The sequence below is a fragment of the Squalius cephalus genome (genome assembly GCF_949319135.1).
Source record: "Squalius cephalus genome assembly, chromosome: 6".
Taxonomy (NCBI): domain Eukaryota; kingdom Metazoa; phylum Chordata; class Actinopteri; order Cypriniformes; family Leuciscidae; genus Squalius; species Squalius cephalus.
Genome location: NC_137127.1, coordinates 38,907,145 through 38,930,969, shown reverse-complemented (window position 1 = coordinate 38,930,969; position 23,825 = coordinate 38,907,145). Strand labels below are relative to the sequence as shown.

The following is a 23,825-nucleotide window of genomic DNA, read 5'->3' as shown; positions in this document are numbered from 1 at the left end:
TGAGATAATCTAACCTATCGCGGGATTTGGTAATGTCGGGAGATCTTTTGTTACATCTTGGCAGCACAGTTTTGGCAATTACATCCAACTCAGACATAAATGGTGACCAGATATATTTCTGTTTTACATGTATATGCATACATTCCATAAAAAAAACCCACACAACGTATCAGGTAGGCTACAGGTTGAAATAATGACTAGAATGCAGAGGCTTTGCATTCACTTAACCACATAGGAACTGTGTGATTATAATTTATTTAAACAAGATAAAGTAAATATATTTACTTTGTATACAATTCGTGTATTTCATAAAGATAATTCCTGTTTTTTTTTCTGTCTTGCTTGACTAGACGTGTAAAAGACATCAGTGGACGTCTATTCACAGCCTTGACGTGTAAAGGACGTCAGTGGACGTCTTCACAACCTCTTAAAAACTACTTGGGCAATTAAATTAATTTTTGCAGTATTAATCATGCAAGGATTAAGCACAGCTTTTGCATATTTCACAAGGATTCCATGATGGAGGGTCATGATGGACTATAAATGCACGTGTAAAAGACGTCGCCAGGTGACGTCCTCTCACCCGATACACTATATTGAACTACACGTAGCTAAAAGTCAAAATAACAATTATACATGCAACCCCAGAGAACTGTAGACATGTACAAATGTATCTGAATGCATTTTTAGGAAATGTTCTGTGTTACATATTTTTACCGATTTATGCCGTCATACCGCGACTATTTTTGGCCAGGGACACGACGTTGCCGTCGGACCAATGTTTGCTGGGAAAGCATTACTTTTACAATTACAACAAAATCCGATATAAAAATATTCTTCTAAATAAGTAACGCAAGTTACTCTGTTTTCCCATTTATTGACTGACACCTCTTGTCCCGATGTTGAAAGAAATCAGGAGGAAGAGCAGAGGCGCTGTGTAAACAGATTCAGATTCAAAAACAGATTCAGTATTGAAAAAAAAAAATGAATAAAAACAGTGAAATGCAAACTCAAAATATTATGCACACCTCCAGTTATTAAATATGTTAAATAACACAAAAATGCTGTCTATTTAATCTCCCTTTATTAATGTCTTTGCTGCTGACCTTCGATGATCCAATTTAACCATACCAGTAAGCAAAAAAATGACTTTAGATAAACATGATATTATTTCTTTTTTTTTATTGCTGAAGAGAGTTGAACTTTCTTCTGTAATCCCGAATGTCAGCACAGCTGTAAGGTTTGTTTGAGCTGCGCCCTCTACTGTACAGGCGTGAATTTGCATTTCCTCAAGCCTGATGAGGTTTATTCAACTCCAGTAATAACAAACCGCAGAACCATGTGTCACAGCAGTCTGAGGACAGCAGCACCAGGCTGGTTATAGTGAAGGGTAGAGTTAGTGGTTGGGGCGGGTTACACGATCGTCAGCACCACCCTAACTTCAGGTCTGACGCTGTTGGCCTGGTGTCCCTCAGAGTGTGGTTCACTTGTTCATTACTAATTGTATGCATGTATATGTGTATGTATAAAGTCATATATATATATAAACTTGTCATTAAACTGATGAAAGGAACACGTTTCACGATCAATTGTCAACTCTTTGGAACTCACAGTAGGATTAGAGAAAGAAAATGAACAGACAAATCTGTAAAAACATACATTTTATTGAGGACATCTGATACTTTACAGAGATGTGTTATTAACATTACATAAGATTTCCTCTTCTGGAATCCAGACATGTAGTATCAACATAGAAAATTGCGGCAATATAAGAGGCATTTACGATACATGATATTTATATGCAAATCTTTATATTTGTGGAGTCTTCTGAAGAGGATTTGAGATGGATATTTCAAATAAACTCATGGTAAGACTACAGAGCTCCTTCTTACAAGCATAAGCTTTCAGCAAAATAATGAACCTTTAACCCATAAATCAAACAATGATGGAATAAAACATGAAATCTAACCTGAAAAAACCCTACAATTTCATACACACAATTCAGCATTTGTTCAAAAAAAAAAATAACGGACAAACAAACTCAAAGTCAATTGATACACACGGCTCTTACAAAACAGAACGGTACAAAACAATAAAACACAACGTCAATGTTGAGAAAAGGAAAACTTCAAACTTGGTCCTAGCTTTTGCATTTAAAAAACAAAAAACAAATGTTCCCCTGTGTAATCCAGCTATATAATCCATACCGGCCATGCTCAGACGGCTCAGTCCGAGATGCCACACTTTTGCACTAAAGGTCCATTCACCAACTTCCACAAAATTCTGCCAAAGCATCTGTGCTTTACAACATATACCACAATCAATGAACCTTGATTGTGAGAAGTACAAGCTCACAAAACATGGCAAGCAGTATAACGGTTAATGCAGTATTTTTACACTGTTATTTCGATTAGTGAAAAGATAAAGCTTTGCTTTACACTGCAAACATGCATGCGATCACAAACGTGCATGTGTGTATGTTTCGGGGCTCTGGCTGCACCGGGACAACTAAACGCTCCCAGAATTGGTTGCTATTTAAGATGAAACCTTTTCTCATCCCTCTCGCTCTCATTTAACTAGTTCCCTAATTTCCTCCTCAAGCACAGACCATGTGCTTCAAAAATATTACTCCAGATGCGGAGATCTTACATAAACTAAATGCATAATCCACCCCAAACTGAGCATTTTGTCATTTACTCGCGCTCATGTTGTTCCAAACCCATATCCGGTTGTTGTTTTTTTTCCCCCGTGGAACACAAAAAGAGAATTTTTGAAGAATCTTCATGCAGCTCTTTTCCATACAAAGTGTGTAGTGACTATAGTGAGCTACATTCCAAGCTATACGGTGAAGCGATGAGTTTTGATGTCATTGACATGCAACCTTGATATGACATCTACATTGAAGGGGAATATGACAACAGGTTTGTACCAGACACAAAACTATTATATGCATTCATTACTAAACTACACTTATGGTTTTTATTGATTACCACAAACTGCATAAAACATATCAACAGCATACGGGTTTGAAACATATCAGTGCAAGAAAACAATGACAGATTTTTCTTTTCAGAGTGAACTATTGCTTTAATAAACTCAAAAACGAAATCCAAACTCCTATTTCCTGTCTGACCTCAGCTAGAGTCCTGAAAATGAGAGTATTTAGGTGTTAGTCTTTGGCATGGTATTAGAAAAGCCATTTCAGATTTATCTACAGGAAAGATACTCTCATCTAAATCGATAATTGACAACTACATAACATAAATGCTTACTTGTGCAGGAAAAAAAGAAGAAAATATCCCTTAGTGCATTGCTTGGTGGAAAGAATCCTCTTACAAATCTAGTTAAGTCATATGTGAAACCGGTCAAACCTTTGACCTTCATTTTACACACCCAAAGTTGTTATTAGTGCTGATCTAGAACAAGTTTTTCCATCTCCAATGACATTGGATGAAAATGGGGCGCTGATCTTAAATTAGCACTGTAATTCTTCAGACACGGCATCAGCTGGTGTGTCTTGGGAGTGGAGGTGAATTTTACCATACGAAACGTCTCGATCGGCAGCGAAACCGATGGGAGAACGTATCAGAACGTGTGAGGGTGCAGTGTGGAAGCAGAGTGTTTGTAAGACGACCAAGCTGCCCAATGACATCCACGCTATACCCCTCACGGTGAAGCTAACAGCAAGAGTATAGAGGACTTATTAAGGAGTGTCTATTACGATCAGCGCGACTCATTGGCTAATGCGGCCCTGTTCAAACCTGCGCTCCAAACCCAGACTCGACAAATCTAGATTTAGCTCACATTTAGCGGGGAACACAGCAGATCCAGTCCAGTTGAGTCTAGATTCGTTCAGAGTGAATGTGGGCGACAGGTTCTGATCCAGCCGATCCGTGAAGAGATCACTATAGAACTTGTGTGCATGTAACCGTCGTAACCTGTTCTGTTTATAAAAGAACTTTTATAAAGAAAAAGAGTTTTACATGAGCAAAAAATAAACGAAACAACAACAAAAAGCTGCAAAACAGTTGCAGCTATAAAAGCAAACAACAATTAACAATAATAATAATACATAAAAAGATCATTGAGTATTAACATTAGGGAGGGAAAGTATCCAGTTGTGTCCCTTCTTCAGGTGAAGCGGCTCCCTCAGAGGGTTTGGCACAAGAGTCTGATCAGAGAGAGAGAGAGAGAGAGAGAGAAAGAGCGAGAGAGGAGAACATGCTCTACACGTCCCTCTCGACTCGTCTCTGCCGCACTGAAAGAGAAAACGGAGACGTGTTAGTAATCGGATACATTCACAGTCCTCTGTCAACATGCCGTGAGAACATGCTGTGAGATACGTGAAACTTTAATGAGATCTGCTCATTTAAGAGGCTTAATAAATCAAAGGTGCGTTAGTCAATCCTTTATCCTGTTTCAGAGCTACACAAGAAATTCAGCCAAAAAAATTGGTGTCATGAACAATCAGGTCCCCCTTTCCAAATGGGTCCGCACTAGGATCCATGGTATAGTCGATTCAAATTGTGGCAGGTTTTTTACAGTGTGCGCTAGCACTACTTTAGCCTGCTTTTGCTTGTATAAAACCGGTTCAGAAAAATGTATTGTTTCACATTTTAGTATTGGGATGTTCTTTCCAGATGTTCAATAGGTTTAATAAGCTAGCTGGCTAACAGGATGCTAAGCAAGTATGCTAAGTAGTGAAAGAAATATTTCATTTCAATGTATATCTTTGTTTATTTACAAATATATGCAATATACAATTTAAAAGACATTTATAGTCGTGTTAACAGTCTTTACGACATTTACTCACCCTAATGCCATGTTTTTGAAGAATGTTTGCAACCAAACAGTTTTGATGCATATTGATTTCTATTGTATTGACAAAAAAAAAACAAAAAAAAACACTGAGAAATTTCTCAAAATATCTTCATTTGTGTTACAGTCATACAGGGTTGGAACGACATTATGGTGAGTAAAAGATAAATAAAAAAAAAATTATTTGGGTGAACCATTTCTTTAAGACTACATATGTAAATATACATGTAAAATCTGCAGGTTTTCTAATTAGGAGTAATTAGATTAAAAATGAAAAGACCTTTCACCCATTTATTCAGGACGACGGTTTATCTAATGCATGTTGCAGTCAAAATTATCCAATTAGATTTCCGACTGCTATGCAATGTCTGGGAGTCAGGACACACGTTTTAAATCAGACCGATGGGCGATTTATAAGGTACTTTTCATCCCCCCAAAAAATACATATCAAACATACAGTTTATAAACCAGCTGTGACAATTATTTTTGGATTTTCAGTCCCTATTGGCAAGCACATTTTATGCTAATTTCAACAGGGTTCTGTCTGAGTGGGCAGTTCTTGGAGAGAATAAGCAGCAAAGTGGACCAGACTTTATGCTGAAAATCAGATAACTGCAGTCTGCATACACAAGACTACCGCTCTGAGCTGAAGCATATTAGTGTTCTTATGCATTTACAGAAGTGGATCGTGTGTTTGGTTAATCAGTGTTGCCTAGTTCACATCTATATAAGGTATGAATTCACAACAGTGAGGATCTGATACCTTATCACACTGTACAATGTACAGGTGAGTCAAACAAACACAATTAAACAAAACTCACATAAAGTCTAAAAGTATGTGCTGTTAGCATTCATGCCGAAGGGTAAATGTCAAACCCATGCGCTCACACATAATACCTAAAGACACTGGAATAGAGCTCGGTGCATGACATCATCTCACGCACGTGTAAAGCACACCGTGTGTGCGTGGTATCATTATAAGACTGGCGAACAGGAGACAGATCCAGACTTCATCCAGGAAACAGAGAAAGGAAGAGAAAGTCCCATGAATAAAATACCATTTCAAAGGACCTTATTCTACAGTTTTGTAGTAGTTCTTTTCCCTTCTAAAGTCCTTTTATAATTTGAGTAGTGGTCCACCAATATATCGGCACGACCGATATTTTGCATTGGACGATAACTTTCTGGGCCTGTTTACACCTGGTATTAAGATGTGTTTTGGTCCATCGGATCACAAGTAGATATAGGAGACACATTCCCGTTTACACCTGGTGTTTTAATCCGTCTTGTCTGCTTTCGTTGAATAAGTAAATTACAGATGTGCATCAGTAATGAACTGGAGTACTTGTTCTTAACCAACAAGTTTCTTAACCACGCCTCATTGTTTTCCATCTTAGAACCACTTCAAAGCTTTACCATGGTAATAGGAGATTCTGTGGACGGAGTTCTGAGTAGTGTTGTCAAAAGACCCGGTACTTCGGTACCAAGTCGGGACTAAAAAAAATGTAAACGTCACGGTACCAAGTTTTCTTAAGTACCGGTGGTACCGAGGACCCGTTCAAACCCGGTTCCTTGATGCGCGTGCATGCACGCATGCACTGAGCGCGTGCAGTTGCGCGTCCTCTTTATTAAAGTGCTGAGACATGGCGACCAGCGGTGCTGCTGATGTGGTGGCTGTAAATCCACTTGTTGATAAGAAAGGAGGAAAGAGACACATATGGAAATATTTTGGATTAGGCTAATGTCACGTTGCCATAAGTGGGCGTTCACATAGCGCGTTTTTTGCGCGTGCAGATTCCAAATGTAGGCGCGCGGCAAGCGCGCTCATAATAGAAGTGACGTGGCATGGTCGTTTTTCCAGGCACGCCTATGTTCATGGTTGCATAGCAACGACAGACGACACGGGAGAGCAAGCGCTTGTGGAAAGGAGAAACTTGTCGATCTCCGAATGCAACGTTACATGAGGAGAGTAAAGATGGAAAGCTTTTAAAGCTTAGTTCCATATAAATTCACGGATAATTTGTTGTTTTGTCGTTAGTGAAAATCAATATTGACCAATTTGAAAAAGGATCCTCATATAAAAACAATACTAATTCAGAGTAAGTTCATTCGCATTCGGAGATTGACTATTTTTGAAACTGTGCGAACTGCGCTCTCCATGATGACGAGGAAGTATCAGCAAATAATTTATTGATTTCTAGCCCTTTGGTACCGAAATTGGTACCGAGAACCGTGGATTTTCACTGGTATTGGTACTGAATACTGAAATTTTGGTACCGTGACAACACTGGGAGGAGGGGCTTGCTGTGAGTCATTGGTCATTTGCCATTCTGCAAAGCAATACTGCTTTCTCAGAACTAGTGTATCTGTCCATCAGTGTATGCGTGTTAGGTCGTGTTCTCACCCAGGTCGTTGTTTTTTGTGATTGCAGCAGCGGCGCGGGATCTGGGACCCTGCTGGGTGAACTGGTACCCAAACTTCACGACGCTCGTATTCTGCTCCAGCATCTTGGCGATCTCCATCTCTGCCGACGTACCGAGCTGCTGCCGCTGAAAGCCAACATCACACACATTCTGTTAGAAATGCTTAAGCCCACACTCACAGACATTTCACTATGAGTAATGTTTGCATTCATTTTGCATAGTGGCTGAAAATAGCAAGGTTTTAACACATTTAGTACCCACACCAGTGCTGAATTATACACAGATACAACCTATATTCATCACTAATTAACTGAAATCAGACCCATTTATGCAGTGGCCTACTAAACACTAAATCCTGCTTTATTTTTGTAACTACAGAAACATTTCTTCGTAAAATAATTTAGCTCGTTGTCGAAGCTGAATTGACATCCATTTGGTCGCATATATATATATATATATATATATTAGAGGTGGGCATAGATTAATTTTTTTAATCTAGATTAATCTAGATTAATTTTGAAATTAATCTAGATTAATCTAGATTAAAATGGCTCATTTGAATTCTGCCGAAGGCATTCAGAGTATGTGTGCTACCCAAATAATGACTATAAAAGTAAGTCTTTGAGAACGGGTTTCTCAAGCCAGGTGGTGCATTAGACCAGGGGCTCATCTCCTGTTTCCAAAATGCATCACAAACTGCTTGAGAAAGCTGTTCTACTCATAGACTGTAAAAGGTTACTACTGTACTGTTACCGTCCGTAGGCAACATTAGGTAGGCCTATGTTATTATCAACTACTATAGGCTATCAATTAGGGATGGGCGATATGGCCTAAAATCCATATTGTGATATACATTGCAGCCTCTTGCGATAACGATATTATAGGCTAATAAAACCATTTCAGAACAGGTTACACAGACCCTGCTAAACAACTGCTAAATGTTTTTTTTTTTTTTTTTTTTTGAAATGGTGTATGTAGTTTTGAGAACATATATTGTGCAAAACTGTAAGTATACAACATAATTTTGCAGATAAATAAAATTTAAGTACACTAGCTGCAGAGACTTAAGTAGGTCTAATGTTTATTATGGCTTGGAGCTTATGAAACCCCAAATTTAAAATTAGAATATTGTCTAACTGATGTCTTTTCAGTTAAAAAGAAACACAACAACGATTCTTAAAATCGGGCGCTTTTAATAAAAAGAGATTATGTGCTACACCACTCACTAAGATAGTAAGTTATTGGGAATAATACGCGCGCGCTGGTAGGCTATTCAGTGATATGTTTCGTTTTGAATTTGAGGTGGTAGAACGGATTAGTCGTGTGTTAACTTACCGAACTGTTACACCACACAGTCTACGTCGGACGGCTTAAATACAAACCAAGTCCAAATAATGGATGTTGCACGGATCTTTTACACCAGCTTTCACTTTCAGCCGTGTTTACTTAAGATGACGACGAATATGATGCGTTGCAGCCGGGTGTTCCTCGCGGCCGCGGGTAGATTGCGTCATCATAGCTTGTGTAGCTTGAGCCAGCTCCCAACGCTCCCAACCCAACTTGGAGAATAGATTAACGGCGATATTTTTTTTATCGCGCGATAAGAGTCTCGCGTTAACGCAGCGCGTTAACGCCGATAACGGCCCACCACTAATATATATATCGGTATATATATATATATATATATATATTTTTTTTTTTTTTCTTCACATATTACTGCCATGAAATAGTCAACATTACAAGCAAGAACAATGAACCAAAAACCATGAGAAATTATGAACCAAAAATTATAAGAATTTACTGCTTTATCATTACTAACATTTGATGTACTTTCATTTCATTGGGTTTAGAGAGTATGGTCAGTTTGAGTAATTAAGCAGTAATTAAGCTTTAAGGTATTTAGTAGCTTTACTATTATGATGTGGCCATTTTTTGCAGGAAATTTAACCCCAAACCACTGAAAACTAAGATTAACAATGAGCAGTACGCTCAGGTCCATTAAATAATATTTACAGATACAACTTTTCATTATAACAATGTATTAGTAAATGTTGAAATTAACATTAAAATGATTTTTTTTTAATGTTAGTTCATTTAACTAATGTAGTTAACTAATGTTAACGAATTAAACCTTTTTGTAAAGTGTTATTATTATTGCAATTTAAATTCACTGTTTTAAATTTTAACATATTTTGAAATGTAATTTATGATGGCAAAGCTGAATTTTTAGCAGCCAATATTCCAGTCTTCAGTGTCACATGATCCTTTAGAAATGTTCTAATTTTATTTAAATTCAGGATTCTTTAGAACAGAAAGTTCAAAAGAACTGCATTTATTTGAAATAGAAATATTTTGTAACAATGTAAATGTCTTTACTGTCACTTTTGATCAAGTTAATGCATCCTAGCTGAATAAAAGTATTAATCTTATTCCCCTCTCCAAAAAAAAAAAAAAAACCTGTATGCCATAAAGTTGACTAAGATGAGCCACATTGAAGATGCAGTAAACTATCCAAAAGATGCAAACCTGTGACAGTAATCACACTGTGGCAGGTTGCTCTGCACTTCTAACACCTGTCTGACAGTCTGCAGAGTAGAAAATAGTTTGCTGGTTTTAGAAAAGGATGTGGTTGTGTCCGTGTGGTGGTACCTGGTTGTCGATCTTGATCTCTGAGAGCGTGTCATTGTCCCGCAGAGCTTCTACCAGAGCCTGAACTCCTGCACCAGTGATGAAATTAGACTCCAGATTCAAACTCCTTAGCGTCTTATTCTCGCGTAGCATGTCTGAGAAGGCCTGCAGTGAACAGAGAAACACACACAGCTTTACAAGAGAACCGCATCTCTTCTATGACCATCTTAATTTGCAAATTGTCTTCGATCACTTGCTTTATATTCTTGTTGCTCATGCTGGATAGTCCTTATATATATTACACATAAAATATGTTTTGATTGAACGCGATCATCACTTCAAGATGAGTTTCATTTTAAGTGAAGAATTACTTGAAACACTAGTAACCACAGTTCCAAGGAATGACCTTGTAATGTATTATTTAGAGTTCAGTATATTTAAAACTGGTTATACACAAATGCTGCCTATTGTTTGGTGATGGAAACCACCAGCAATGATGGAAAAACAACATCAGACATGCAGTACTGGACTGTACATGGAAGAGTCAATGCACTGTTTCAAGGTCCATGACTAAAGGCAGCATTTGTCCAATCTCAACCCAGAACACACGAACATCTCAAGCGAATGAATGATGACCCTAACCACGGCAACAGGGTCATTGCTCCTGGTGGCAGCCAGACTGAACTTCTTCACATGAGTGTTCCTCTCCATGGCTTTGGCTAAGTCCTTTAGAGTCGGGATTGGAATGTTCTGGAACAAAAGAGAAAGGAAACATTAAAACAGGTTTGTTGTTGACAATGAAATGTTGACTCCTAAATGTCACTAAACTCATCGTCATGGTCTTCAGATTATACAACATACTCTACATTTTGGTGGTTTGGAGTCAATGTGTGAAATTTTAGGACATGTAAATTTATATAACCAAATAACATTCCTCCCAGTGAAAGAGATAACCAAAATGATAAGCCGTAATTCAATCATTAAAAGGAAAAATGGTGGGCTGGGAGCTGTTAAGAATATTTATTCTAGTTCTGGTTTGTGTGTCTGCTTATTGCATAGTTATTTAATAGCAAATATTTAAAAGATTTTAGAAGACTTTAAGCAGCTAAAACAAATGCGTTTTTAATTTAATTAAGTACAACAGAGTCCAAAATTCTGAGACCACTATAAATGCTTGCATAAATTAGATTATCAATTAATTTAAGTGAAAAAGTGTTGTAGTATTTTGAGCAAGTCCATTCCTTTAGTGGAATTCCAGGTCGTCTGTACAAATGAGTCACATGACCAATGTTACTCATTTATTTAGTGACCTGGAAATAATGCATATTGCACAATATTATTAATGTTTTTAAAACGTATTTTATGCCTTTTTTATTTCCAATCTTAACTTACTTTTTTTAATCCCAGATTGTCAATGTGGCATCAGATGTTTGGACTGAAGTATTTTGCTGGTAATATAAATGCAATTTTTATTTAGCCATTAAATTTCATATGGCTTTTGTGTAAGGGGGCCTCATTTTAACATATAGAGTGGTGCAGGCATGACATCACTTAGTAGGCCAAAACGTGGAAGCGAGTTAGCATTTTAGCACTTACGGTTTCATCGTTCCAAAATCAAAGTTTTTTTTTAATGGGGTTTTTGGTTAAATGGCTGAAATAAGGTCTGTGGTGAACACAAGCTCAGGACACTTTCACATTTTATTCTACGACAAAAAATACATCAGTACTGCCCCACTCGTGATTTTTTAAGTTGTTAAGTGTCTTGAAAAAGGCGGGTGCTAACAAGTGGCTAAATGGGACTACAGAGGCTGTCGAGGAGAGTTTAAACGCCATCAGGACGAACAGGTAAACTCAGTCCGCTTTTACAGCCTCGTTATGCTTATAATTGTACACTTATAAACTATTCTAACTCAAACTTTGTGGGAAAATGTTTTTAGATAAAAACTGAAAGAGCTGTCGGAAGCTTAGTGATGGTGACGTTGATTTCGTGGGACCGTGGTGTAGTTCGGTTATAGCCTACCTTTAGATTTTTACTTCTGGCAGCTGCATTTAGGATTCAAAATTCATAAAAAGTTGTGTTTATCTGTGAAAATTATCTTTATGGACAAAACGTGCAAGTATCATAAACCTTTGTTGATCGCAGTGCTTGTTTTTTGCGATGATCCAAAAGCCTCCTGCACCACTCTATTCTGTGCACTAAAATGATTCTTATTACCTTTATGTTGTTGAGATTAACTTCGGTCAGTGAGGAATCATTGGACTTTATTCGCTGTAGAGTTTCCTCCACGTTTGTAGGGTTTGGTGGTTCATCGAAAACTGGATTTACCTTTTCTCCTTTAATAACATCTATGACAGAAACACAAAACAAGTGGACAAGTGAAGGTATAATCCAATCTGATTCCAGATACTGAAAGTTCTGTTTATATGAACATAATTGCATAGGTATTTTTTAATCAGATTTAAACAGCAGATTATACATTTAAAAATAGCAGATTAAACCATTTACATGTCATTACACTCCCCTTGAACTGTTTACGTGAAGGCTTTTTAGTCCAACTGAGTGATCAATCCTATTATAAGCAGATTTTTACACACCCCTTTCACAAACAATTTTTTATTTAGTTATCGTCTCATTTTGGTCAGTGAAAAAATTATTCATCAACGTAATTAACACTGCATGTAAATGCAGCTACTGTCACATATGCTTAAGGCATTTAAAACTAGACATAAGAAATAAGGCATTGAAAAGAACATGAACATAATATATCTGTAGAAAGATGACATCAACTTATCAACAATACATCAAAAAAAGAATAAACTCACTGTTATAACCGTCTGTATAAGTGCCGTCATAACTCTGCTTGCTCGTCACCAGTGTGTTCACACCAAGAATAGCTAGACAACACAACACAAAACTGTTATTATACAATATACACAAACAACAAGTGCTTGAAAGAGCCTGTGATAGGATTCAAATATAATAACACTGTATGAAGTATTGTAATTTGCAACGCATTTAAAAATAAATCCTCTAACACTTATTTCATTACTATTTTTCATGTTTGTTTACATGTTACTGAGAGAGAGAGAGAGAGAGAGAGAGAGAGAGAGAGAGAGAGAGAGAGAGAGAGAGAGAGAGAGAGAGAGAGAGAGAGAGAGAGAGAGAGTGTGAGAGTGAGAGTGTGTGTGTTTGCTGTTGTATTCTGGAGCTGTGATGGATGCATTGTGGGCGTTTATATCCACAGAGGAAATTTATTGCAGAGAGAGTGATAGAAAACCACTAGAACAATAGACACCACAGAGCTATTCATTCTGGCTGTTCATTCGAGCAATGAATCCTAGTGATATTAGCATTTGCATGTTGATCTCCCATTATCCCTCTGTTTTTGAGTCTATTTACCTGCCAGGTCATGCAGTTCTGTGTCAGTAGCGCTAGACAGTGCCTCTTCCAATTCCGGGTCAAGGGTCGTGACTTCCTCTTTAAGCAACTCGATTGGTTTCTGTTTGGGAATCCATACTTTTCCTGTAGAATGAAAAGACAAAAAGTGATTAGTAAATTGCACAGCTTGTTTCTTCAATTAAATTGAAAAATTGTGACCAAGTTTTTCATGACTTTTAAGCAAAATATTCCATGTAGTCTCTCAATTAATACAATTTTTAAAATGCAATTTAAAAGGAGTTTTAAGGTGCATTCACGCCATGCCGTAATTACGAGATTACAACTTGTAAAAAGCGTTATTTCCTCGTAAAAGTCCTCGTTATTTTAAAGATTTTGACATGTCCTGTCAAAACATCACAGGACAAGTGAAGGTATTATGTTATTTTGACACATTGTTTCTAACAGTTAGACTCTTTTAATGTCACTAACAAATACATTAAGATTTAACTTAGTTCAAAAAGTTTCGGTGAGATTTTTTTTAATGTTTGTGAAATACGTCTCATATGTTCAACAATGCTGCAAAAATACAGTAAAAACAGTATTACTGTGTAAAATATTACTACAATTCTAGATAACCATTTTCTATTTTAATATACTTTGAAATATAATTTATTCCAGTGACGGCAAAGCAAAATTTTCCACTTAAACGTTTAAGTGTAATCAATACTTGAACACAGCCTCTTCCTACCATAAAAGAAAATGATTTCTTTGCAGCTCAGCCAAATGATAAAAACAAGAGAGAAAAGTGAACAACACTTTACTTCACTAAATATTGCCAAAAGACTACATCGCTACCGAAGAAGACCACAGCAGAGAGAGAGGGGGTTAGTGGTCAGACATGATGTCCAGCTGTATAAATGGCTGACATTTATGAACTCGACAGATATTGACGGCGTACAGCAGGCCTATCATGAGAACTCACCGCTTGACCTCAACCCAACTCCAGTCAGACTATCTGACTCTTTTTGTCACTGATAATGAGTTTGGGTAATATGATGCTGGTCTTGTGACAAGCTCATTCTTTCTGGACAGTGAAAAACACACTCTACGGCTTTATTCAGGACATGTGACTGCTGAGAGGGAGAGAGGATGTTCTGCTAAGCTGAAAGCATTCAGCTCGTGTTTCAATAAAACCCCACATATGAATTCAACTTTTCACATAGAATATAAAGACTACCGGAAATTCGTTCTTCAATGTCCATCAAAATTTGTTCCACTCCTCAGCCCATTAGAAGCAAAGATGGAATATTCCAACTCATGCTTGATTCTGAGACACATTTAAAGGAACAGTTTCCCCCCCAAAAATGAACAATCTGTCATCATTAGTAGCTTGAACCAAGTTCAAGGAGCTTCTATGGTACTTTTTAGTGGCCCTGGTCACTATCCGCTTTCATTGTATGTAAAAGAGCAGCGTTAACATTTCAGAAAACATCTCCTTTCATGCCCCATGAAAAAAATAATGTTATGCAATTGTTGAAGCTGACAGTCTATATTAAATCAATATTTTTTAACAAATAATTAAGGACTTCCCTACATTATTATGCTGAGAAATCTCCAATAATCAGAGAACCGCAACAAGTAAATCGAGCCAAAAGAACACTTTAGCGCCCACTCAATCCCATGAAGAACTGTGAATGATTTAAAGTCCTATGCTCTCAAACTACATGATGCGAAATATGCATGCAAATATTTAAGTACACAGTCCCGTACCTTTGTCTTTTTGTCCAATTTTCAAATACTTTTTTGCTTCAAATCAAAGTTTGTAATGTTGTGGTTTACAACAACTGAATTAAGATCCCTATGGGGAAAAAAAATAAAAAAATAAAATAAAAAAAATAAAAAAAAAATTTCTAAACCAAGGCCGCTGAAAAAAATGAAAAGGCATTGTTGCACTAAAATAATAAGAGGTTTGAAACATGGCACATTTCATTTATTGATGAAGTATTCCTTTAAGGACTCATGAAATGATGATTCTAGACCTTCATGTATGACAGAATCTTTCCAACTGTCATAAAAGCAGTTGGTAGCTCAGAAACCTCTCATTACACACAAGACGTGAATAAACCTCAGCTCTGGTCTGGGCAATGGCATACACTAGAACTATCTACTCTGTCCTCATCTGTAGTTTCTTTCCCCTCCATAAAGGACGGCAAGAGTACGTCACTCAGGCCTGTGAGGTTTGGAAACACACACCACCAAAGTTCAAAGACACATTTTTCTTATTCTCCTGCTTTATTCCGCATAGCCAGGCTGTGCGTTACAGTGATTTTACTACTTTTGAGGGGTGCTGTTGGGCACAGCATGGGTTATTTAGTTTTCCCTGGTGCTCTAGAGTTCCTAACAGGAACAGGCTGAGGGTCCTTAGACCTTTCTCACTGCTCTGGACACAACAACAGGCTTTGTGTTTGAGGTGTGGCTGAATTCCAAACACGTTATCAATGCAAACAATTAATGTGAACCAGGAAATAAAACAAAAGATTATTGAAAACTATTTGCTGGGTCACTGGTGGGGAAATTATAGACTGCTGTGTTCTAAAAGAGTATTATATAGTATAGTTGCCATTAGCAGATGATTTCATGTGTGTTTAGAGGATATCTACCATACACACAGCCAACTACAATAACATATTTGATAGTATTCAGTTATTTCCAATGACAGATATGTAATTTTTTTAAACGTTTTCTATGTCCCCCCCACACACAAAGTTAATGCCTTCAAAGCTTTGCGATTAAAATGAACACCACGAGTTAAAACAGTACGGGCGGAATGGGGAAAAAACCCAAAATGATGCAGGACAGGTTAGATCACTCCTCAACTATTTTAACAAGAACAAATTAAAACATGCTTCATGCTTAAAATTAGCAAATTCTCTTCTGCTGTAGTAATGGAGACTCTGTTATCGTGTAGTGTTGTGATCTCTTCATGTCAACGCAGTAAAGCAGGATTTGGTTATTCAGTGTGACACAGATGAAGTATAACATTATCAGCACAGCTTCTCTTCTCTAGTAACCTACTTACTCATTCCTAGGTCACCTTTATCTGGGCTCCTGCCTTTTTTCTTTTGTTTTAAGAAGCCCTGATCATCAACCAATAGGCTTGCATTTTACGAACCTACACTAGTACACTACATTAGTACACTACACTTACCGACTTTACGGTCGGTAAGATTTTTGTTTTTCTGAAAGAAACTAATATTTGTTTTTGGCATGGATGCATTTTATTTTGAATATAAATTTTAAAAAGTTAGAGTAAAGATTTATAATGTTGGAAAAAATTTCTACTTTAAATAGAAGCTGTTCGTTTGAACGTTCTATTCATGAAAACCTTTTAAAAAAGTATTAATGATTCTATCATGTATCACAAAAATATTCAACACTGAAAATAATAAGAACTGTTTCTTGAGCACCAAGTCAGCATATTAGATTAACTTCTGAATGATCATGTGACACTGAAGACTGGAGTAATGATGCTGAGAATTCAGCTTTGCAATCACAAGAATAAATTACTTTTTAAAATATAATAAAAGAGAAAAGTTCATTTAAATTGTGATATTTCACAATATTACTGTTTTTACGGCATTTTTGATCAAAGAAATGCATGAGACATTTATAACAATAAATAAATAAGAAATCCCATCAATCCCAAACTTTTGAACAGTAGTTTGATCTACTGTTCAAAAGTTTGGGATCAATAGGATTTTTAAAAACTCTTTAAATAGTCTTTTTTTTTGATCAATGACAGAGCAGATCTGATGCAAGAGCCAAAGTGAAAGTACTAAAGAACAATCTTAAAGGAATAGTTCACCCAAAAAAAATTCAAATTATCCCATAACTATATTATTCTTATTGATTTTTTCTTACACAAACCCATCATTTCACTATATAGTCATATACACCTAGGATGGCTTGAGGGCGAGTAAATTATGGGATAATTTTCATTTTGGGGGATTGGAACCATTCCAATAAGTGAACTGGCTGCTTAAAACGGCTGGTTTCTCAGAAGAAATCTTATGTTCGAGGCTATGTAGTGCAATAATGTCCTCGGCATAAAGGCATCCAAAACAACAGCAACATGGGGGTATTTACACTTGGGCATTGGGACACTTGCGTTATCTGTAAATGCATCTGGTTGTTCATCTGCTTATACGTAAACTGTATTCCTTCCAAACAGATCTGTCAGCATACAGTTGGTTTGGTCAGTACATGGTTTGGGAGCTTAAAGACAACCAATAAATGAAAACTTTACATCCTTGTTTAGATTTTTTTTTTTAACTATGTGTGCATTCATAATACTTCCAACAGTTTAAATCCAAACCGGATGTTGTTTATTCTGAACTGGACAAAAAATGAACAGAAATCTGAATCTGAAGGCAGATATGAACAGAGCAGTTCTGTACTGGACCTGAAGGAGCATCTTTGTTAAGCAGACCTCACACAGAGAAAAGAGGGAAAGCTTTATTTAAGCCCTTTATTTAGCGGTTGTTTTTTTGTTCTGTTCATGTAAAGCACTGTGGTTCAGAGAAAAGCCTGCAGCACAAAACCAGTCCGAACCAGAAGAGAGGAGCTCAGTGGGTCTCCTGGGCTCAGCTGTGCCGCTGGGCTGATCTTGGCTGACCTCTACCTCCCAAACTACTTCCTGTCCTTTCCCGACCCAATCACAGTGTCCTCCCCTGTGGACCAGTACAGACGAGTCTTTCTGCTGAGGCTATGTCACAGCCAGCTGTACTCTGAAGGCTTCAGCAGGACAGGACAGAAAATAGAGGAAACCAGAGAGAAGACACATGAGCATCAACAAATCCATGCTGTCAAGTTTTCCATTCTAACTCACTATCAAGTCAAGTAACAGATCTGGCCACCGAGGTGGATCCCATGATGCTTCAACAAACTATTTGCGTCTCATGTGTACCCTCCCTGACGGCATTACGATGGAAACATACAATATAAAGAAAGAGATAGACAGCACTTGGCAGAGATGCCTATCTCTCAAATGCTCTCTCTGTCACTAAGGGCCATTTAGATTTCATCCCAGAGGAATTCCAGCACTTCCTGTTTCCTCATTTGTTCTCAGACATTGCGACTGAACAAACACTCTCAAATTCCAGTCCCACAAATCCTGAACTAGAAGTTGTGAAATCACTTGTTCTATAATTGTCAATAATGAACAAGTTTAAGGAATTTTATGCAGTTACAAGGTGAAAAAGACTGAGCGTGAACATATTACAACAACCATTTAATCAGCATTTTATCAGTAGTTTTAAGAGCAGATCTAAGTTTTTATAGGTTAAAAAGGACCACTTTAAATTGAAAACAAGAAAAAGTATTTGCAAACTGGGTATATAAGTTTGAGGTCTGGAAAAAAAGAAAAGAATGCTCACCAAGGCTGCATTCATTTGATTACAGTAAAACAATATTATTGTGAAATATTTATACCTTTTTTAATGTTTTCTTTTTTTAATATATTTTAAAATATAATTCATTCTTGTAAACCAAATTTTTAGCACATTTCTCTAGTCTTCATTGTTACATGTTTCAATGTAAAAAAAAAAAAATTTGTAACAATGCAAGTCTTTAGCATTAATTTAAGGGATAGTTCACCCAAAAATTTAAATTAGCCCATGATTTACTCACCCTGAAGCCATCCTAGCTGTATATGACATTCTTCTTTCAGACGAATACAATCGAAGTTATATTAAAAAAATATCCTGGCTCTTCCAAGCCTTATAATGGGAGTCAATGGGGTATATTTTTTTGGAAGTCCATCAAAGCGCATTCATCCGTGATAGAAGTGCTCGAAATGGATCTGGGGGGTTAATAAAGGCCTTCTGAAGTGAAGCGATGCGTTTGGTTATTTTTCTTACACGAACGCATCGTTTAATAACTAACACAAAAAATAACATACTGGGAATGCACAGAAACACAACAGCTTTATAAGCAAATTGAGAGTTCAACTGCTACAACAACAGTAAAGGTGGAAGACAATGAACTTAAATGTGTACTAAAGCAACTGCTAAACTGTTGTTCTACTGTATCTGTCCTTCAGATGAGACGTTAAACCGAGGTCCCGACTCCCTGTGGTCATACATATACATATATATATATATATATATATATATATATATAATTCTCAGGATGTCCTTCGAAAAAGAGTAGGGGTTTAACCCCGGCATCCTGGCCAAACTTGCCGAATTGGCCTCTATCCATGGCCTCTTAATCACCCTCATATAAATACTGAATGGCTTCATCACTCTGTCTCCTCTCCACCAATAAGCTAGTGTGTGGTGGACGTTCTGGTGCAATATGGCTGCAGTCGCATCATCCAGGTGGATGCTGCACATTGGTGGTGGTTGAGGAGATTCCCTCCTTCCATAAGGCACTTTGGGTGCAGAGAAAAGGGCTATATAAATGTAATGAATTATTACTGTAGACAATTGAATTAATGAGCAGTCAGTGACCTAAAGAACATTACACATTGCAAATGAACCATGACTAACAGGACAAGGGTGTGTTGGAGACACTTGTGTGTGTGTGTCTGTGATTTTCACAGGTCTGAGCTGTAAATAACTGAATTTGAATCAGTATTACTCAGTCAACACGAATATACACACTGCTGTTCAAACTAACGCTAAAACCGCTGTATGTGTGTAATATGATATTAAACCCATCTGAGATGATGGATTTAACAGGCGAGAAGCTCATGCCAGAGACGGAACCATTACACATACTCTAAAGATCTTTAGATCTCCTTTCCTGTAGAGTTTTACTTTCCCGACAGTCCAGAAAATGTCATCCCCAGCAGTCATAAAGCTAAATATACACAAATCAATCAAATGAGAATGACCACAGGTGACCAATACATCCATTAACATCTTCATGGATTCTTGTATTTGAAAACGGCTATAAAGTGTTCAGGAAAAACATTTCTCATACGAGTCTTAAGTAAATAATACCAGTCTGCTCATTAGTAACCGGTTTACAGAGTTTAGTGGGGTTTTCTGCTGAAATACTGATTTTGCAGAACCGGTTTATCATCTCTCTAGAATAAGGAATCCCAGTTCACAAACAAAACACATGCTGCCATTTATACAGGTGGTGTTCTACATTATTTTAAATAGGCATACTAACAATAAAAAAAGGCATAAAGTGGAAATTGAAGCAGTCAGTCAAGTTAACATTTAGTAAATGGATTTCACCTCTAATCAGAAATTACATTTAGATAAATGTAATCATTTAAAAGAAAAAAAAAGATGTTTTGTTATAGCCTTTGTAGCAAATCTTTCAGTACGACTACTTTTGTAGATATCTTGCAGTTCGAAAACATGTGGTATCACGGGGTTGGATTTTAGAATTATTTTGTTAATTTTAGTTCCTTTAAACAACCTTTCCAAATTCTCCACACCTCTCATGTGTATCTTATATAACTGCTGAATCAGGCTAGTTATCTTACAACCTTTGGCTAATATTTCCCCATGCTGTATTAATTTTGGACACACATTTTTATTATTTTGACACTTGACGCACCCGTGATGACATGAAACCGATGATGAATTCTTAAAGTAGGCTCACATCTTGTCAAAATGTGATCAATTTATGTGATCTGCCCAGTTAAGAGATTAACAGTCGAGTCACAGGAAATTATCATCAAACCATTCAGTGACTGATGGAATGGAACACACCTAGCAAGAACAAACAACTTAAGTTGTGCTGGGCACAACAGGAGAGGTGAGTAAAGTCACATGCATCTAAATTTAGGACGTACCATAGAAACTAGAGTTTTTATTAAATAAAGCTAAGTAAGAACTACAGACTAACCTTAAAGTGCCCCTATGTTATTTTAAAAGCTCCCAATTTGGTTTTGGAGGTCTCCAACAACAGGATTCCATGCATCAAAGGTCAAAAAACTGTTTCACTTGCCCATCATATAGATTGCACATTACCACATTTTTCAGTGATTCTCAAATGACGAATCAGTCTCTGTAAATCCCTCCTTTCCACAAGCTACTCTGCTCTGATTGGCCAGATGGCCCAGTCTGTTGTGATTGGTCTACCGCTTATACATGTCAGAAGCCAAATGCCCATTACCAAAACTGTGCTTCAGATCTGTTCGTGATTTGTGTGAATGAAAATGCAGTTTAGCGCTCTGACAGTAGGTGGCTATTATAGAAAAGCAGAAACAGCCTTGTTACTCCAGGACACAAAACGGAGAAGAAAGGAAGTCAAACACCATTTTCAAACAGCCATTCATATTTATGTATTCACTATGGTGTTTCTCAATCAACACCCAATAAAAGAGTACAGAGAATGAGAGCCGGTTCCGGATTCTTCCTCTGCTCTTCACTGTCATTTAGCAAAACTCATGAGCACCACCAAGTCTTAGTTTGATGTAACCGCAGCGGGCTCTGTGGGCATGTGACCAAAAGCGCAAATGCTATTGGCTGGCCAGTTTTCTCTACAGTGTGAATGAAAAGAGATTAGAACCTCTCTTTTAAAAAAATCTGTCGCGTCGTGTGTCTGAACAGACGGAGTAACAGCCATTCATTCAAATTAAAATGCTTGTTTATCACCAAATATTCGTCATGGTGTGAACAGGCCTTAAATCTACATGCGCATACACAAATTTAAACTTCCAGCATTACCGTTAAGACGCTATCATTTACTATTAAACATCCTGTCCCTTCAAACACTATCTGCATCATGGAGCTGTGAATGAGCGTGTATCTCGGCAACTTCAGTAGATAAAAAGAAGTGTGCATTTACTAGATGGGGCATTCACGTGCCAAGCCAACATGTTAATACACATACACAGACAATCCCACAAACACAGACAGATATGGGGCATCCAAGCTTCAGTGTGTGTGGTTATGTAAGAACAGACAGTATTAACTAATCATACCTGCAGAGACAGCAGAATTTAAATCACTACAGGAGCTGATACAGCACTCTCACTAACACACACACAGCAGGAGGATATGGAAGAGTCAAGGCCCCGATATACTTCAAGCGAAATAAAAGAACGAACTGGTGTGATGAAAATTCAAACAAAATCAGGGCAAAACCTTCCTTTGGGGTTCATTTGCTTTCTTAGCTGTAGTTTTCTTACTGCTGTCACTTTTGTTGTGCGTTTATTTTGATCCTGAGAGGAAAGCATGCAGCACATATTTACATATTCATCTAAACGCAGCTCTCAGCAGTGTAGGCGGCGTCGAGATGCAGTATATTCCTGAAGGGATTTCAAACTTCTTTTTACCCCCAAGCAAATAACTTTGTCCTGAGTTTATCAGGGCTTTCACACACGTGCAGTGAGTCACAAGTAAAACAACTAGGCTCTAAAACTTTAGCAAAACATCAGCGACCAACACAGAGCCAAAACACAGAATACAAGTGCACACCCCTTCCGGTCCCTTAACAAATATGCCTAATTCCCTTACAATATAGTAGACGAAAAACACTATGTGAAATGAGTAGTATGTCCAAATTCACAAAAAGATCCTGGATGACCTACTTCTGCACATCCAGCGGACATTTTACTATCCCAAGAGACCATGGGAGAGGAGTTTTGAATGGCAGTGAAGCGGGAGGTCACATGACAATAACATGACGAATGTAGTACACCCAGATTACATTCATACTATACAGAACATACATTTTTGTTTTACAGTCACACAGTAAGTACTTTTTTTAAAATAAGAACCCAATCAGAGTGTATGTGATTTTGGATGCAGCATTACAAGAACGGTTTACTCAAAGAAATGAAAATGTTGTCATTTATTTACACTAAACCTGTATAACTTTTCCTTTTCATATAAACAAAAAAGTACAGTGATGTATACGGTCAAGCTCCAAAAGGACAAATAAACGTATCATACATGCATCATAACCAGAGCCATGATAGAGCCATTGTGCTGCGGGACAATGGGGAAGACACAAGAGGTCAATTTTTTGAATGGATGTCAAAGGAGAAGAGTCTTCAGTACGTGGAATAAACTGCTTTTGTGAGGAAACAGCTTATCACTTAATTGACAGCATAATGAGCATATTGTCTAATTTTTAATTGCTGTTTTATGAGAGAAGACTAGGATTAGGATTCAGCGTACAGCACTTCTCAGTCATTTCTATGATATCCGCATGGCATTATCATGGCAAATATGATCCAGGATGACCGATGTGTTTCTCCAATGGTAGAGCCATGGAGATTGATCCATAATACGCGAACGAATTGCGACGTTCGTCTGTTATAGGACAACTTATTTTGAATAAAATTAATATTTGTGTAGTGTTCAATGTTGTTATCAATAGAGATACGCGGATGGGGTATTATTTCATCCGCAACCGCATCACATAACTCATCATCCGCACCAATGTTTTTTGACCAGAAGCCGCACCCGCCCGCCATCCGCTGATTGTTTTGCGGTCTATGGACGATGCAATGCTCTGCTGATGCGGGCCGCAAGAAAGCCCTTGTCTGTTCTAGAAAGGATACAGCAAAGATATTTAATGCTAATGTATTAGGCCTACGCTGA

General features: G+C 37.4%; 1 protein-coding gene across 1 annotated transcript in view; it reads right to left on the bottom strand.

The window, feature by feature from the left end:
* Positions 1-1,646: 1,646 nt before the first annotated feature.
* The window catches only part of tmod2 (tropomodulin 2), a 33,893-nt gene continuing 11,714 nt past the window's right edge, over positions 1,647-23,825 (bottom strand). The window contains exons 4-10 of the mRNA XM_079874027.1: positions 13,270-13,392; positions 12,693-12,764; positions 12,085-12,215; positions 10,512-10,619; positions 9,891-10,034; positions 7,223-7,367; positions 1,647-4,258 (exon numbers count right to left, since the gene is read on the bottom strand). Of these exons, the coding sequence (XP_079730153.1) occupies positions 4,227-4,258; positions 7,223-7,367; positions 9,891-10,034; positions 10,512-10,619; positions 12,085-12,215; positions 12,693-12,764; positions 13,270-13,392 (755 nt within the window). The 3' untranslated portion in view covers positions 1,647-4,226. The remainder of the gene's footprint in view (positions 4,259-7,222; positions 7,368-9,890; positions 10,035-10,511; positions 10,620-12,084; positions 12,216-12,692; positions 12,765-13,269; positions 13,393-23,825) is intronic.